General features: G+C 38.0%; 1 protein-coding gene across 3 annotated transcripts in view; it reads right to left on the minus strand.

Annotated features, from left to right (window-relative positions):
* KCNK2 (potassium two pore domain channel subfamily K member 2) overlaps window positions 1-17,083 on the minus strand; it is a 223,551-nt gene that overhangs the window by 114,117 nt on the left and 92,351 nt on the right. For all 3 annotated transcript variants that reach the window (XM_043511755.1, XM_038395910.2, XM_038395911.2), the window contains one exon: window positions 6,005-6,119. In XM_043511755.1, the coding sequence (XP_043367690.1) occupies window positions 6,005-6,119 (115 nt within the window). The remainder of the gene's footprint in view (window positions 1-6,004; window positions 6,120-17,083) is intronic.

Genomic DNA, 17,083 nt, shown 5'->3' on the forward strand with positions numbered 1-17,083 from the left:
CTTTTCTGTACGTAGGTCTGACACTGGACTTCTGGAGAGAGAGTTCCCCTTTCCTCACCTGCTATTTAGTAAGTTTCAGAGTAGCAGCCGTGTTAGTCTGTATTCACAAAAAGAAAAGGAGTACTTGTGGCACCTTAGAGACTAACAAATTTATTTGAGCATAAGCTTTCGTGAGCTATAGCTCACTTCATCGGATGCATCCGATGAAGTGAGCTGTAGCGCACGAAAGCTTAAGCTCAAATAAATTTGTTAGTCTCTACGGTGCCACAAGTACTCCTTTTCTTTCTGCTATTTAGTAGTGAATTTTCCCAGTATCTAAAATGTAAGGGTTCTTCTCATGGAGACAGGCCTATTAATTCTTCTCTTTCCAGCTTCCTACCAAGAGTAGGCAAAACTGAATGTGCACAGGCAAAAAGGATTGTCCAGAGCAGAAAGTAACGGTGAAAAAGCATTTCCCCTCCCCCCCGCCCAGTCTGCAGCGCTACCTCAAGTTTTATGTATTTCTTAACTTATTTTGTTCAAAGGTCCTGGATCAGGAATGCCTTAATAGCATAGCTATAATGGGGAAAAGGAAGATACCTTATATTTTTCATCATCCATAGTTCCCCAGGGAACTATGGTTAAACATGTGATCCAACCACCCTTTTTGATATGTCCCTCTATTGCTTACCTCTTTGTGAAGAGGTAACAGGGGAACATAGTTTCTATATGAAACTAAACAGGGAGACACGAGTTCCAGGCACCCATCATCTATTCTGAGTATATATCCAGAGTGGCCTTATTGTTTCCCATTTCTTTGCCATACCTGTAACAAAATCTTGCCCCCAGCAACCACGGAACACCAGTGTTAGACTCTGAGGTCCCTTCTTGGGCCAGGATCTCACATTGCTGAACAAAGCTAAGATCAGTTCCTTTTGACGTACTTCCCTGTGTCACATTCCCTCTACTTGCCACTGAACATCAGCCATCTCTCAGCCATGCCCTCCCTGGCTCCTTTACAGTCCATTCTTGCTGGCTGACACGCTCTATTTTCACCCTCATCTTCCTCAGCAGCTGAGATTACAACTATCGGCTGGCTTTGCACTAGGGATTTCTGCACCCTTCACCATTCCGCTGTTGGCAATAGGACCCTTCACTCACCAGCCTTGGGTGATGCTGAGCTGTTATCAAAGAGCTGTGTTTCCCTCAATGAGACTCCACCAACCCCTGCCACACTGCTGTTACAGTCAGACACAACCAACATAAAGGGTTCCTACATTCAAAATCTTTCTCTGCTCAAAGGGATACAGCAGAGACCACAAGGGGCCATGGCATCTGCATCATCCTGCTTCTCTTCTTACACTTTTTTACAAGGCAAAGTCACCTATTTAAAAAATAAAAAACCCTAACATTGAAATGTAATTAAAATTAAAAGTGTTAAACCCTGATCCTTCAAATAAATACTGGTGTGTTATCTTTGCTTTTTGTTCATTGGTTACTAATTCAGTAATTTTGGATACCCCAGTCAGAGAGACATTAGTGAGATTTCGCTGCAGCTGCTTCCTTCTCCTCTCAGTCCAACCTCTCTCACCTAACTGCATACCTCAAATGAGAATTTCAAGTAGTCACTAGCTTCACTTCTGGGTTTGAAAAAAACTATCGCCCCAGGAACCCAGCTGCAACGCACAGAGCTATAATGAATGCTGATAAGCTTGTGCTTGCTTTGCCCACATCATTCTGGGTTTGAGTGAACCTGAAAATCTAGATGAAATTCAAAGAATATGAAACCATATGCATCAACGGCATCTAGAAAGTCTGTCAAAATTGGCATGGTTTGAACAGCTCTATCTATCTATGTACTCATGTGGCTCCATTACTACAGTGTTTGAATTTACCCAATTGAAAACTCTTTTCCCTGTTAGTCCCTCTGCTTGTGTGGCAGAGAAAAAGGTTCAAACACCATGATTAATCCCTAATTATATGTTTGTCAATCCCTCCAAGTAAGTGGTAGCCAGTCTACTTGACAGTGATGGACAAATATATAACAGGAATTGTACACCTGGGAGAAGATTAAAACAAAAGTTCTATAGAGGCAAACCTTTCAGTTGCCTTAAGAATTCTGAGATGCCTAGATGCTACAGTGATGAGTGTGGTAGAAATGATTAGATAAAGATCTATATAGATGAGCAATTAAGAAAATCAAGGAATGTGCTGTCAGCCGTTATACTTAATAGCTATAATTTTCTGTAAATGGTAGTAATAATACCTTTTTCATGTATTCAAGTACATGGCTGAGGTATTGCTTGTTATTAAAGAATGAACAAATATAAGAAAATAATTATAAAGTTCCCTCTGGAATTCTGCATAGACTATCTGTAATTTTTGGTTGAGTCACCTGAAAACTCTTTGGGGATGTCCATGGCCTGCATTTTCAGTCTCACGAGCATTTAAAATATCAAGTTTGGTAACTGCCATCTGTCCCAAAATTGGCAGAAATGCCTCAGTTTCATCAAGTGATACTGAGTTCTGATATTACGAAACTTGAAATACATTTAGGACAGAAATTTCTAAATGTATTTCAGGCTCTGTAATATCAGGATTTAGTATCACTTGATGACATGTCATCATGCTATAAGGAGTCAAATCACACACTGAGAATACTTTTTTTTTGAAGGACCAACAAAACTGCAGCAAAAAATGACACTAGTTTCTGATTTCATCACTTCTCTCAGGGTTTTCATGGCAGCCAAATTTCCAGCATATCACAAGCCCTCTGCACCATCATCAATTTGCATCATTTGCCTTGTCTACACTACTGGGATAAGTCAACCTAAGTTATGCTGCTCCAGCTACATGAACAATGTAGCTGGAGTCAACATAGCTTAGTTTGACTTACTGCGGTATCTACACTGTGCCGCATCGACAGGAGACACTCTCCCGTCGATATATCTTACTCCTCTCATTCCAGTACTGGAGTCGACCAGAGAGCACTCTGCCATCAATTTAGCGGGTCTTCACTAGACCTGCTAAATCAACCCCCACTGCATCGATTGCAGCAGTGTCAATCCTCGGTAAGTGTAGACATGGCCTCTGTGTCACGATAGGATGATGTGGTGTCAAATATGTTACAATGTAAAGCCATGACTTTGGGTGGGGGTAACCAGTACATTTTAGAACTGAGGATCATTTCTATTGCCTAATTCAGTTTAGTATGTAGTTTATTAATCTAGGAAGGATTAGAAAACAAAAGAACAAACAGTTCTTAATGTAGTGCCTGTATTACTTAGAAACAAATATAAGCTCTTGCGCAGGACAAGAGCTGGTCAGGAATTTTCCGTCAGTGGAAAATGCATATTTGAAATTTCTGAAGGATTATTTTGATTTTGCCAAAATATTTTGATTTTCTGTTAGGAAAAGTGATACAAAATGTTTAATTTGGGGTCATTTCAACCCAAATCTAATTATTTTGGCTTACCGAACTGATCCAAAATGTTGCATTGGAAGTTAGTTCATCATTAAACTGCATTTTCCTGTTGTAGCACATTGCCTCATGGGAGATGTAATTCTGAGGCCTAATACCCCCATTCTTTTCTATGGACCATGCTTGCTGTTCAGAGTACTTCTCCTCTGTGCCTAAGCAGGATGGTACATCAAGGAAGTCATGTGGCTGCTTGAAAGGTCACCAGGCCTGAGAGTATCGCCCTAGGAAAGAATTGGGGCATCAAACCTGAATTACAACTTCTATGTGCCACCATAGAGGAATGCAGTTTATTATTGAATTGACTCTAGATGAAACATTTTGGGACAGTTCACAAACTGAAACAAAACACATTTAGTTTCAGAAAAAACAAAATATTTTGTTTTGATAGAAAATGCCAAAATGAAATATTTCACCGTTTCCAAATCTTTTTTTTTAAATGTGTCATTCCACAGAAGTTTTTGGTATTTCAATTCTTTGTCCAGATTTGGGTCACAAACAAACAGCTGAAATATCAGAATGTCCTGCAGGTAGGATATTACGATTTCACTCAGTTCTACTCAGGACTGTGCATGCTGGTTTATTTGGAACTAACTGCCTTATTTCTTCCTATTGTTTAAAATATTCAAAATAATAGGAAGAAATGAGGAATTTAGAAACAAAACCATAATGACCTAGAATAAGTTCTTGACCAGTTCTAATACATATTACACAATTAAAGTGAGATTAATTTGAGGCAAAAAAGCCTATTGATATTAGATAAAGAAGGATGACTCAAGGCCCACGTCATAGCCTTGCTTCTGAATTCCCTTGATTTTGTTGGCATGTATTAGACTGATATTTATATTTTGATCATTTATTTTATGTTTCACTATAGGTGAAATCCTGAACTCTGAAGAAAATATGAATTTTGCCATTGGCTTCAATGGGGCCAGGATTTCATCCTATATGCTGATTGTTTTGGTTGTTTATGACTTGCTAAAATATTACATACATACACACACATTATTATATATATGCACATACGCACACTCATGTATATGCACAGATATAAACTTACAGATAATAAATAGAGTATAAAATGCACCTATATAAAAAAGTCACCATATTAAACACAATTGAAGAGAGAATCCTTTTCCTGGAAGAAATGTATGTAAAGATTACATTACAATAAAAATGTTAACAGTGCAAAAATGATCTACATAATTGCCTACATACTACATTTATAATTTTATTTTTTCTTTAAATTAATAAAGTTTTTATAGGTTTCAGAGTAGCAGCCGTGTTATTCTGTATTCGCAAAAAGAAAAGGAGTACTTTTGGCACCTTAGAGACTAACAAATTTATTAGAGCATAAGCTTTCGATGAAGTGAGCTGTAGCTCACGAAAGCTTATGCGCTAATAAATTTGTTAGTCTCCAAGGTGCCACAAGTACTCCTTTTCTTTTTGTAAAGTTTTTATGGGTGCCAATTCTATCCCCTACGGACTTATCCCATAATTTAAAATAAACAGGAGAACAAAAAAGACTGCCCATACATAAATCAATAACTAGGCTATAAGGAAGCTGCATTGTCTTGAGGTCAGAACAAAGGACTTAAAAAGTCAAATATTGTTTTTATTTACACCTGCACAGCAGAGCAATGGCTCTTAAGAGTTTGAAAGAGTCTAGGATGCCAACTGCTGATTAAGCATGTGACCACAGACAAATCATCTGGAAGCTCTGAGATTCACTGACCCCAACAGGAACTTACTGAAAAGCAAACCAAGCTGTTGCATGCTAGTCTGACTATCAAAACCATTTTTATAATGGACTTAGGGCTTGTCTTCACTACAGGGGTAAGTCGACCTAAATTACGCTACTCCAGCTATGTGAATAACATAGCTGCAGTTGACGTAGCTTAGGTCGACTTACCCCGGTGTCTTCACTGCGCTGCATTGATGGGAGATGCTCTCCGGTGTACTTCCCTTACTATTCTTGGAGAGCTGGAGTACCAGGGTCAACCAGAGAGCACTCTGCTGTTGATTTAGCGGTTCTTCACTAGACCCACTAAATTGATCCCTGCTACATCAATTGCAGCAGTGTCAATCTCCCCGTACTGAAGACCAGTCCTTAGTAAGGTTAAATTGAATCCCTAGAGGTTTTTCATCTCGCTTGGAATTTATAAAGGACAACAATAAAAATGCTTGATTGTAGAGATTTGCAGCTCTGCATATCTAAATGGCTTAATGCACATATTTGATTTAAAATGTCTAATATTGAGCTATTTTGATAACACAGCTACTAAATTCAAATATACTTTCTCCTCACAAAACTTTTTCACATTCTATTAAAGACATATCACAGAAATCTACTTCTCATTAATGGGTCACTTAGTCTGCATCCCTGAAGGAAATCTCGTATTTCTATCCCTAAGGCTACATAGTAACTCTATTATAAATTAGAAGATTTGCCATAGTTACTATTAATCCCCACTGCCACCCATGCACACACATTTAAAATTAAATTACAGCTCATGTACTGTAAAAATATAATAAGTTGTGTCCTACCTATGGTGGTAATAACAGTGCCAGCAAAGAAGAAGGAACTTCCCAAGTCCCAGTGACTGATTTGAGATGTGTTTCTTAAAGGTATGATTCCTGCATTTATTGCTGACACTACGTGCTGCAAGTTTAAAAAAGACACTTGTCAATATTCATGAAACATAAACAATGATGTTAACATACATTATGCAGTAGATTCACAAAGATAAAGCCACTTATTAGATGTAAACAATGAAAAAGAGAAAGGCTCACTTTGGTCAGTTGGAGTTTTGCCGTTGACTTTAACGAGGCCAGGATTTAATCCTTAGAGTAAATCTCAAACATTAAGGACCAATTTCTGCAGTCCTTGATGTCTACTGGAATTTTATTGTGTCAGGACTCCACAGTTGGACTGAAGGCGTCGAGCGCTTGATCCAAAGCCCACTGAAGTCAATAATAAGGCCCTTATTGACTTCAATGAGTTTTGGATCACCCTAACTAGATAAAACAATTAGAATTAAAAATGTAACCCTTTCTCTGCATGCAGAAAAACACATATTACATGAATACTTTACATTTAGTTTCCCAACTACTGTTCACATGGACTCCATGGAACTATCTGCGAGTAAGGAAAGCAAGATTTGGTCGATAGTTTTAAAAAACAGAGCCACATTATCCCATCAGTTGTTAAGGAGAGATTCCCACTTATATCAGTGGAGAAGTCTGTTTTAAAATACTGGTAAAATACGGCCCCAAGTAATTTTATGTCAAATAAATTCCAGTTAATTAAAAACATTCATAGAGGATAGAAAATGTAATAATTAAATATCTTTAATTGTATGATAAGGTTATTAAATCTTCAATATGATAACCACAAATTCAGAATTAAATATTATACAATAATTATCCATATAAATTGACCTCTAGATTTATACTATTATATATGTAATACAGGTAATTACTGAAAATGTATTTCTTGAACACATCAGTTCTGTCAATGGAAATGAATGAGCACAATTTTTGTGAAATTTACATTTTCACAAAAAATTCCCAGATCCTGCAGTGTCATCTCACTGAGATTTATCTTATCACAAAAAAGTCCCTGTGTAGCAGTTTCGAGTGCAGACCCATACCAGTATTTATTTTATTTTTAAGCACCAAGAAATTATGCTATTTTAACACTTATTAAACTGTTTTATGAAATATAAATTAAGGGTGTATTCTATAACATTCACTTAAACCAGAACAAATTTTACAAGTGATCGTTATGTTTCAAAAACCAGCAAAGAGGAGTACAATATTGAAGTGAATGTTTTAATTACCCAAGGCCTAAGCACAGATATTGTGAATTTAGCTATTCCATATACTTATTCTGGAATAGCTCTCCATGTGGACATTCTTCCAGTGACTTTATTCCAGAATAATACAAAGTTAAGTAATTATTCCAGAATAAAATCACTTTTATTCCAACACACACTGGGGAATTATTCTGGAATAGAAAATTAATAAAATTAGAACTATTCTAGAATAGCTATGCCAGTCAATTTCTCTCCATATAGACAAGTCCTTAGAGCCAGCATGTTCAATTTTCTACTTTCAAAGGTCAGTTGCTTAAGTAGTAGCTGTTAGGAAGCCCAGGACTGCAACTATATGTCTTTAAAGGTTTTAATTTTGATTTGCTTTAAAAATAGCCATGGCAGATCTCAAAGGTCTGAAAGTTCAGATGTGTATCCAAAAGTTTGGATGCCTATTCATAACTTAACTCTAGTCTGCTTTCCCCATCATGGTTTTTCATTTCACAAGCACCCGCTCCTGTGAGCAACTGCATACTGACTGCTCAGACAACAAGACTAGGTGTTTGTAATATGGAGCACCGGGGTTGAAAGCAGAGCTGCAGGCTTTCTGTGCCCAGCCTCAAGGCAAAGGATCTCTTCCCCCATGCTACTGAAAGACAGGTTGTGTACAGGTACAGCTCTCCTCTCCTCTCACAGCGCTGCACTGAGAAGTCAGGGTGATTGTGGCTACTGCTCTGGGTTGGAGCTGAGATCAGAACTCCAGTGGATTGCAAGGCCACAGCTCTCCCCACCTCTATATCAGAGAGAAGTGGTTTAACCCCAGTATAGGAACAGGGACTCCCAGAAAACCTTAACCTCCTCTTCCCTCACCTCCCATCCCCCAAAAAGACTAGCATATTTTAAAAGACGTGGCATACTATTATTATTAAATAGTAACACATAGAAATAATAATGTCTAAGTCTTACACAGTGCTTAATTATTAACCCCAATCATCACATTTTTAAAATAAGAAATGGAAGGCCCTTAAATGAAGATAAGGGGCAAGACTGTCTTCTTGCCTAATACTGGTGTAAATCAGAGTTACACTAGTGTAAAAATTGGTGAGAGAGTAGAATCAGGTCCAGTATCTGTAAATTGTATATATGCTTACGGACAGTGCTCAGAAGACATATAAACTACTGTGACTTAATATTATATTTATGAGGTTAGGGCATACATATAGAATCACAGAAATGTAGGGCTGGAAGGGACCTCAAAAGGTCACCTAACCCAGCCCCTTGCGCTGAGTATACCTAGACCGTCCCTGACAGGTGTTTGTCTAACCTATTATTAAAAACCACCAATTACGGGGATTCCACAAGCTCCCTTGGAAGCCTACTCAAGAGCTTAACTACCCTTACAGTTAGAAAGTTTTTCTAATATCTAACCTAAATCTCCGTTGCTGCAAACTAATCATCTTGCCCCACCGTTGGAAGACATGGTAAGCAATTTTCGCAGACATCTTTACATATTTGAAGACTGTTATTAAGTCTCCCCTCAGCCTTCTCTTCTTCAGACTAAACATGCCCAGTTCTTTCAACCTATCCTCATAGGTCATATTTTCTAAACCTTTTATCGTTTTGTTGCTCTCCTCTGGAATGTCTCTCGAATTTGTCCATATCTTTTTTACACTGTGGTGCCCAAAACTGGACGCAGTGCTCCTGCTGAGGCCTCACCAGTGCTAAGTAGAGCAGAACAATTACCTCCCATATCTTACATACCACACTCCTATGAATACATTCCAGAATGACATTTGCCTTTTTTGCAACATCATGCTATCGATTCACATTCAATTTGTGGTCCACCATAACCCCCAGATTCTTTTCTGTAGTACTACTACCTAGCCAGTTATTTCCCATTTTGAAGTTGTGCATTTGATTTTTCCTTCCTCAGTGAAGTACTTTGCACTTGTCTTTATTGAATTTCAACTTATTGATCTCATACCAATTCTCCAATTTATCAAGATCATTTTGAATTTTAATCCTGTCCTCCAAAGTACTTGCAACCCCTCCCAACTTGGTGTCATTCACAAATTTTATAAGCATACTCTCTACTCCAACATCCAAGTCATTAATGAAAATAACTGTGGGACCTCACTTGATGTGTCCTCCAAGTCTAACAGTGAACCATTGATAACTACTCTTTGAGTAGAGTTTTTCAACCAGTTGTGCACCCACCTTATAGTAATTTCATCTAGACCATATTTCCTTAGTTTGCTTTTGAGAATGTCATGTGGGAATCTCATCAACAGAACTTGGTCCAATAACAGACATTACCTCACCCACCTTGTCTCTCTAATATCCTGGGATTGACACGGGTACAACTATACTACATATGTGCAACTGTGTCAAACCTTATTAAAGTCAAGCTATATCATGTCTACTGCTTCCCCCTGTCCACTAAGCCAGTTACCCTGTCAAACAAGGAAATTAGATTGGTTTGGAATAATTTGTTCTGAACAAATCCATGTTGACTATTACTTATCACCTTATTATCCTCTAGAGACTTACAAACTGACTGTTTAGCAATTTGTTCCAGTCTCTCTCTAGGTAGCAAAGTTAGGCGGATTGGTCTATAATTCCCCAGGTCCACCTTTTTTGTCCTTTTTAAAATAGCTATAGTTCAGATTGTAAATATATCGAGTAAACAAAATTCAGAATTCACTGTTGGACTGGATCTGGACAACACAGCCTTGTACACATTAGCACATTCTACATCAGTTAACAGTAATGAGTGAACCTGGTATTGATCACTGTTTAAATGTTAGTTTGGAAAGACAAACTGTTTTAAGCAACATTTCAAAAAGAACTGTTATACTAATTTAGTTATACAATAATAGTACTATACAAAATAGTCCTTTTGCTATTGGAAATTTTGCTGTACTACATTCAGTAAGTCTCAGACCATACTTAGGGGTGTAGCACGGTTTCACTTCAATGTGAAAGGGTTTTGATCATAAATCCCTGCATCTGGAAATGGGAACATACTCCCTAGTGTGTATGTGATGTGGTAAAGCAGGAGATCAGTACACTTTTATGGGAGTATTCATGTTGTGTTGTGGTTCTTTTGTATTGCAGTAACACTATACAGAGCAATGCACATGTTTTTAAGCAGTTTTACCAAGACTGACCTTTCTAATGTGATAGAGGCAAAATGTTTTCTGCACTTTTTATTGTCACTGAAACTTTTCAGGCTACAGTACATCATTCTCTCTTATATATAAAATCTGCTCATCTGTAAAATATGAGGATACATTAACACTATCAATGTCATACCTATGGTACACTGCAATTGATCACCACATCAAGAGATCTCTCCCTTGGTCAAAAGGGTACAATTTGAGGATGTTTTTAGTCACAAAGGGACAAGAGATGCCAGTCTCCATTATGCACTTATTAAATTTTAAAACAAACACCTTGTTCTTTCTCCGATGCTGCCCTTCATGCTTGGAAGGACCTCTCCGTAAACCCCCGTGATTATCCATCTTCAAATCCCTCCTCAGAACTCTCCTTTTCTGTGATGCCTACAAAAAACCTGACCGTTTTAGGCTGTCGGTGTGCAAAAACCACTGCCTGTGATGCAGACCAGTATTGTTTCCTTGTTTCTTTGTCCTTCCACATCTGTCTGTCTGCCTCCAGCTGTCATACATAGATTGTTAGCTCTTTGGGTCAGGCGTCATCATTTTGTGTTCTGTGTTTGTACACAGTCTAGCCTGGTCCATGACTAAGGCTCCTCGGTGCTACAGTAATATAAATAATAAATAATAATATCTCCAGGTGATATAAATCCACATAGTTCCCTACATTTCAGAACTGGGGATATGGTTCAAAGCATCCAATATAGTCTTCGACATCTCTCTTTTAATGCATCTGCCCTACTGACCACAAAGTTACCTAGAACCATGGTTCCCAAACCTTCTAGTACTTAGAGATATTTTGGCTCCTCAGAACAAAATACAATATTTTTACTGACTCAGGACACCAGATTCAATAGTTCAAGAGACTAGAGTCAAGAAGCACACTAAAGTTTAGACAGTTTTGTGACTTTTTTCAACTATATGATGTATGCTTAATTATAAAAGCCAGTCTAATCCAGGTTTTTTCAAACTACAGTTTGAAAATATGGATTTGTGGCATGTTTGGACACAGCCTAAGATTTTACCAACAAGGATGGGCCTGGTTCAAACTTCATAGTTGCACCATGATTGGTTGAATCTCTGATAGCACCAGACATAATCAGTTTCCAAGTTTAAACTATATCTCTGTTTAACTTTCACAGAAATCATTGCTGAAAATCCAGACTCACAGAAGCAGCATTTTCATAGCTTCATCACTGAGTTCTTTGTATTCTATTTTAACAAAAATCCAGAATTCCTGGTTTGCTAGATTTGAAAACTTGATCTTCAGTGTATGATTACTTGATAATTCTAAGAGACTTTCCTATGCCAGAATACTTAATGTTGGAATGGAGTCAACAATTACCAAGAATGGGTTTAGAATCCAGTCAGTATCCGGAGATTAGTGTTCAACGCCAAGAAAATATTAATCAAAATGGGAATACAAGACAGAAAAATTAGCTAATCTTTGGTTTTTAATGACATTTTGATTATTTTCACTTTGTTCTTTTAAAAAGTCTGATAACACTGGAAACGTCTCAGTAATTCCCTTTTCAATGTGATATCACCAAAGACAACATTTCTTCATGAATCCCTTGATCTTCTCTTTTAAATCTGGTATATTTGTACTTCTACCTTGAAGTGTTAGGTTCAGTGCATTCAATTCACCAAATACGTCCATTAGGTAAGTCAAGAAGTCCACATTTACATGTGTAATCTGGAAGGACTGTTTTCCCAAGGGGGAAATCCTCAATTCATCATGCAATTCAAAGAGGGTTGTAACACTTTCCCACATCCCCACCACCAGACCTCGCTGTGAGTGGACTCAGAGCTCATCTAGTCACACTGCATAGTAAAACAATGTGTGTACACTGCCTGGGATTGTACAAAATTAACCATTTTAATAACAATCTTAAGGGCCTCATGTACTCCAGGTTGCAACTTTTTTGATGTCAAAGCTTGGCATTGAATTATGCTGTGTATCCAGACTGCTGCTGATGCCACTTTATTTGTGCTGAACCTCCACTGGTCTTTCTGGTCATAGCTGCTGCCTCATCAGTGCAAAACCCCACTTATATAGCCCAGTTGAGACTTTCCTCTGCTATGAATTGGATCTTGAATATTTGCTCAGTGGTTGTTTGAGTTGGGATTTCTTTGCAAAATAGAAGTTCTTCAACTATTGGACCAGCTGTGACAAATCTCTCATAACATAGAAGCGTAGCCATATTGGCTATGTGTGTGGATTCATCAAGATGCAGTGCAAAATATTGACTCCTCTTTTCTTGGTCTATCAGCTTGGTCAATCCTGGACATTTTCTGCAAGGTCATCCATCAGTGCATCAACAGATGGCATTATGTGACATAGGAATGGTTTTCATGGCTGTGTGCTTGCTAATCATAATTCTATACATCTACTATAGAAGGGTCTTGCTATGGTATGTGCCTGTTTGCATTTTGCACTTTGCATGGCTACAATATAAGATGTTCCTATGGCTTTGTGAGGAGCAATTGTTTCTTTAGACAGGACTTTTTTTATTCCCAAACAACAGAGGCTCCCCCATGAACCATTTGTGGCTCCCCCAGGGAGCAATGGCTGACAATATGGGAATCACTGACCTAAAATAATAGTATAAATCTTCCATTGATTTCACTGGGGCCAGAATTTCACCCTTAATGTACAAATAGCAAGATATTTATTGCCAATGCCTATTTATCTTTGATTCTGTTTTCCATGTTATTTTGTCAGTCTTCCGCCTTTCCCCTTGACTGCTGCCTTGCTGTAATAACAGTGAAAGCATAGTAATTTCATTTGTCACAAGTTTGGCATGACACTGTCATCTTTATTTACAATTTTTTTCCCCTGTCAACTTTGTCCTTCATTGGCACAGCCCTACTTATCCCGTGGTGTAATTAAGTCTGTATATCTCTAGCGGTACTGTATCACTTTCCTTTAGCCTGAAAAAGTTAGAATCATGGAAATTCTGTATAATCTGTACTTTTATCATCACTGACCCAATTTATTCCATTCAGCCTCTTGAGATGGTTTACAAGATTTTAACAGGAAGGTTCCTGGACTTAACTTTACTACTGTAAAATAAATTGTAAAATGTGACCAGATTAGTAGACTAAATTATTTTTTCTGTGTTACCATCATTCAAATTTTGACTTAAAATTCACCTCTGCTGCACTGCCTATAAACCACTCAACAGTAGCTAGGCAATTGGTGTGCTGACACTTCTACTTATTGAGCTAGTTAGGATTGTTTCTCTGGTTACCTTATCCTCCCTCAATTTATTTGTTCATCCACCTGTTATTGTCTCATCATATGGTGCCGCTAGACTGTAAACTCATTGAGCCATTGAATAAACTCAATGAACTCTGTTTATTATGTCTATGTGCAGTGCCTAGCACAATGAGACTGGTTGAAGGCTTCTATGTGCTACCATAATATAAAATAATAAAATATTAATAATTAATAAATACATTAATAGTATTCAGAATAGATTGTTCACAACTTACTGTTCTTTAATTCTTTTTTTCATGGTTACATTGTGTTCTATTTCTTGGCAGTAAAGAGAATTGAGGTAAAATTTTCCAAAGTGTCTAAGTGACTTGGGACCCTAACGCCCATTTTCAAAAGCAATATAACCACCTTAGCAGCCTATGTGAGTTGCCAAGCTCCTAAGTGCTGATATAACTTTTGAAATTGAGACTTAGGCTCCTAAGTCACTGAGGAACTTTTCAAATTTTTGCCTGAAAACTCAGTCTGTAGTTTTTCTATTTGAAATAAGATCAGTGCCAAAAACAAAACACTGTCAACTTTGAATACTCTTTTAAACTCAGTATCCACTCTGTATCCATCCTTTAGCTATGCAGCCATCTCAAAAGGGTCAATATCCACATACAGAGTGTTTCCCAAAGTCATCCGCTCCCACAGTGTTACTCCAAATGCCCACACGTCACTAGCACTGGAAAATTCATTGTTAACAAAGCTTTGAGGAGCCATCCACCACACTGGCCTGTTTTCATTATCTCCCAGACAATGATAATCCATGGGAAACAGGTCTCGGGATAGCGCATTGTAAGTAATCTTAACCTGAAATGAATCATCAATGATCCAGTTTCTAGTAGCCAGGTCTTTTAGTCCTTCTGGCTAAATAGTTCATTCCATGGGCAATATGAATAGCCATATGAACAAGATCCTGCTGGGAAATTACCTGAGGAGTGTTGGCCTCTACTAACTTGCACTGGCGCAGGATCAGTTTAAGGTTGCCCCAGGTCATGTAAGGCAGCAGCACCATGGGTTTCACCCCATCTTCTATACAGACATGGGTGATAGGGAATAGGTTCCTATGGATTCCCTTTATACAGTAATTTTAGAAACTTTTTTCTTGCTAATACATTGCACAGTCATTAATTTGTCCTTTTTGTACTGCAACACATTGGGATCATATAGGAATCTGTATCTAGAGGCTGTCTCAGGTTTGCCTGATAGGCTACCATACACAACTGTGTGAACTGACAGCTAAAACTAGAGACAAAGTTTCAGCCTTCTAAAGCAGCAAGTTCCCCCTGTACAAAAAAAAGACAACTGTCCTGGTTCCAGAGTTCCAACTAAGCAGTGTCTTCAGTAAGCCAAAAATGGAGTAAGTAGTATTGAATGCAAGCAGTGAATATTTGCATTTGTCTACTTTAGCTACTATGCTTTTATGAAACAGTGTAATATATAATCATGAGTACTCATCAGAAACAAACTGGTATTGTTTCAACTATAAACAATACAGGTCTATTCTAGCACTGCACTAGTCCAGCTGAGTAGTTAAATCCTTGACTATCTATCCACAGATAAAAGTGAAACCATCTTAAAATATCTTTCTGATTAAATAGAGAAAACATACTGTTTTGTTCCCACTGATTTCTCAGCAATCAAAAGTAGCTTGTGTTTCCTGGCAGTACATAAACAAGGGATGCAATGCTAGGAATAGTCATGAGGCACTATCTAGACACGGGGAGTTTAGCAGCATATTGGATTCAGCAGATGGATCCCCTCAGAATAGACTGGTGGTCCGTTCAGAAATAGGAACTGGAACAGACTGTTGAGAGGAATCTTTTACAGCAGATCAAGTCCAAGCCCTGCCTATAATGCAGATTCCTCTACACTATGGTGTTGTACATCAGGGATACAGGCAGAGATGGCATGTTTGACTATGGAATGAAGCAGATAATAGTGTCCGGAAATTTATTTTTAGCAAGAATGGAGTAGACAGGATCTAGGAAAGGGAGAGGCACCTGCATGGAAATTAGGGAACACGAGAAGGTGGGGAAACAAGAGGAGAAAAATAGAAATAGGCCACAATTCAAAAGGGTGGGACAACTCATATGGTTACAGTTAAGAATGAGCTGAAGTGCTTTGACTGGCAGGAGCATGCATGGAGGTGGAGGCACAAAGTCCATTACCTGGGCTTCCATGTGTAAACTGCCTTAAATGAGACACCTTAAATTGTTCCCAACACTCAATAAAGAAGGTATAATACCCTTGATATTTGCACTTCCTTATGATCTTCAGTTCTCAAGTGCTCCAGAATGGCCTTGTATATAAAAAAACTGATGCAATTGCAGTTTGAATTGCCAAAAGAATATCCTGCAGCATCAGTTTTTTATAGACAAGGTCTTTCAAGGTTTTCAAGCCTAACACCTGCTGCTTGCAAGCCAGAGCATGGTGTGTTGTTTTGTGTGGTGTGGGGCTATGAATGTTAACAACCACCCACCTTAAATTCCCTGGAAAAAGAAAACTGCCTGCATGGTAGCTGTGCAAAATAGAATATCCACAGAAATGATGCCCTTAATTTTGTGGTTAAAGTAAATTGATCTAATTTTAATAAATCAAGCTTATAAATCTCAGATTTACAAAGTATATTTCAGGACCTACACAAACCCTGTGTCTCAGTCAGGGACATATCATGATAGCTCTGGAAATGACACAGCAAGAAGCGTTTTAAGCTTTTTAATACCTGGAAGAGAAACAAGAAATCCTACTTAATCATTTTAACTGCATAATAGTTTTCTACTGAATCTGACAGGTTGCATTTGAAGGAGCCTACTGGCAAAAATTAAAGAACACCCTTCAGAAAATGCAACAGCATTGGTTTCCTGGGACTAAGAGACAAGATGTGAAACACTTTATGCATGGAACAGAAAGTCAATTAAAGGAGAGGTGCAGTGTAACGAAAAATATATTCTAGTTACATCTAGTTACAAAAAAGAGTAAAAACAGCTAAAATAAGTGTTTAAAGTGTCAAATATTTTTAAAGAGGAAATTAATCACATAGCAAGGAGTTATCCTGGCATTCTGGTGATGAAAGTTAAGGCACAAGGAATGCAGCTCCAGTTATTTTTATAACACCCACAAACATACGAGGCTTTTCTCAGAAAACAAAGAGAAGACAAATTCCTACCTAAAAGAGTTCACAGTCTAAATGGTGAATGCACAGACAAGGGAGTTTTTAACCAACACCAGGTTAGGGTGAAAACAGACATAGGTTATGGAAATATGATTATAGGGACCCTAGCCTTGCAAGCTAATCTGTGGAGGTGGATCTCATGGGAAACACCATACAGATCACCTTGTGGGAATGGGGTCATAGTCACTCAGGTTA

The sequence above is a fragment of the Dermochelys coriacea genome, chromosome 3 (assembly GCF_009764565.3).
Source record: "Dermochelys coriacea isolate rDerCor1 chromosome 3, rDerCor1.pri.v4, whole genome shotgun sequence".
Lineage (NCBI taxonomy): Eukaryota > Metazoa > Chordata > Testudines > Dermochelyidae > Dermochelys > Dermochelys coriacea.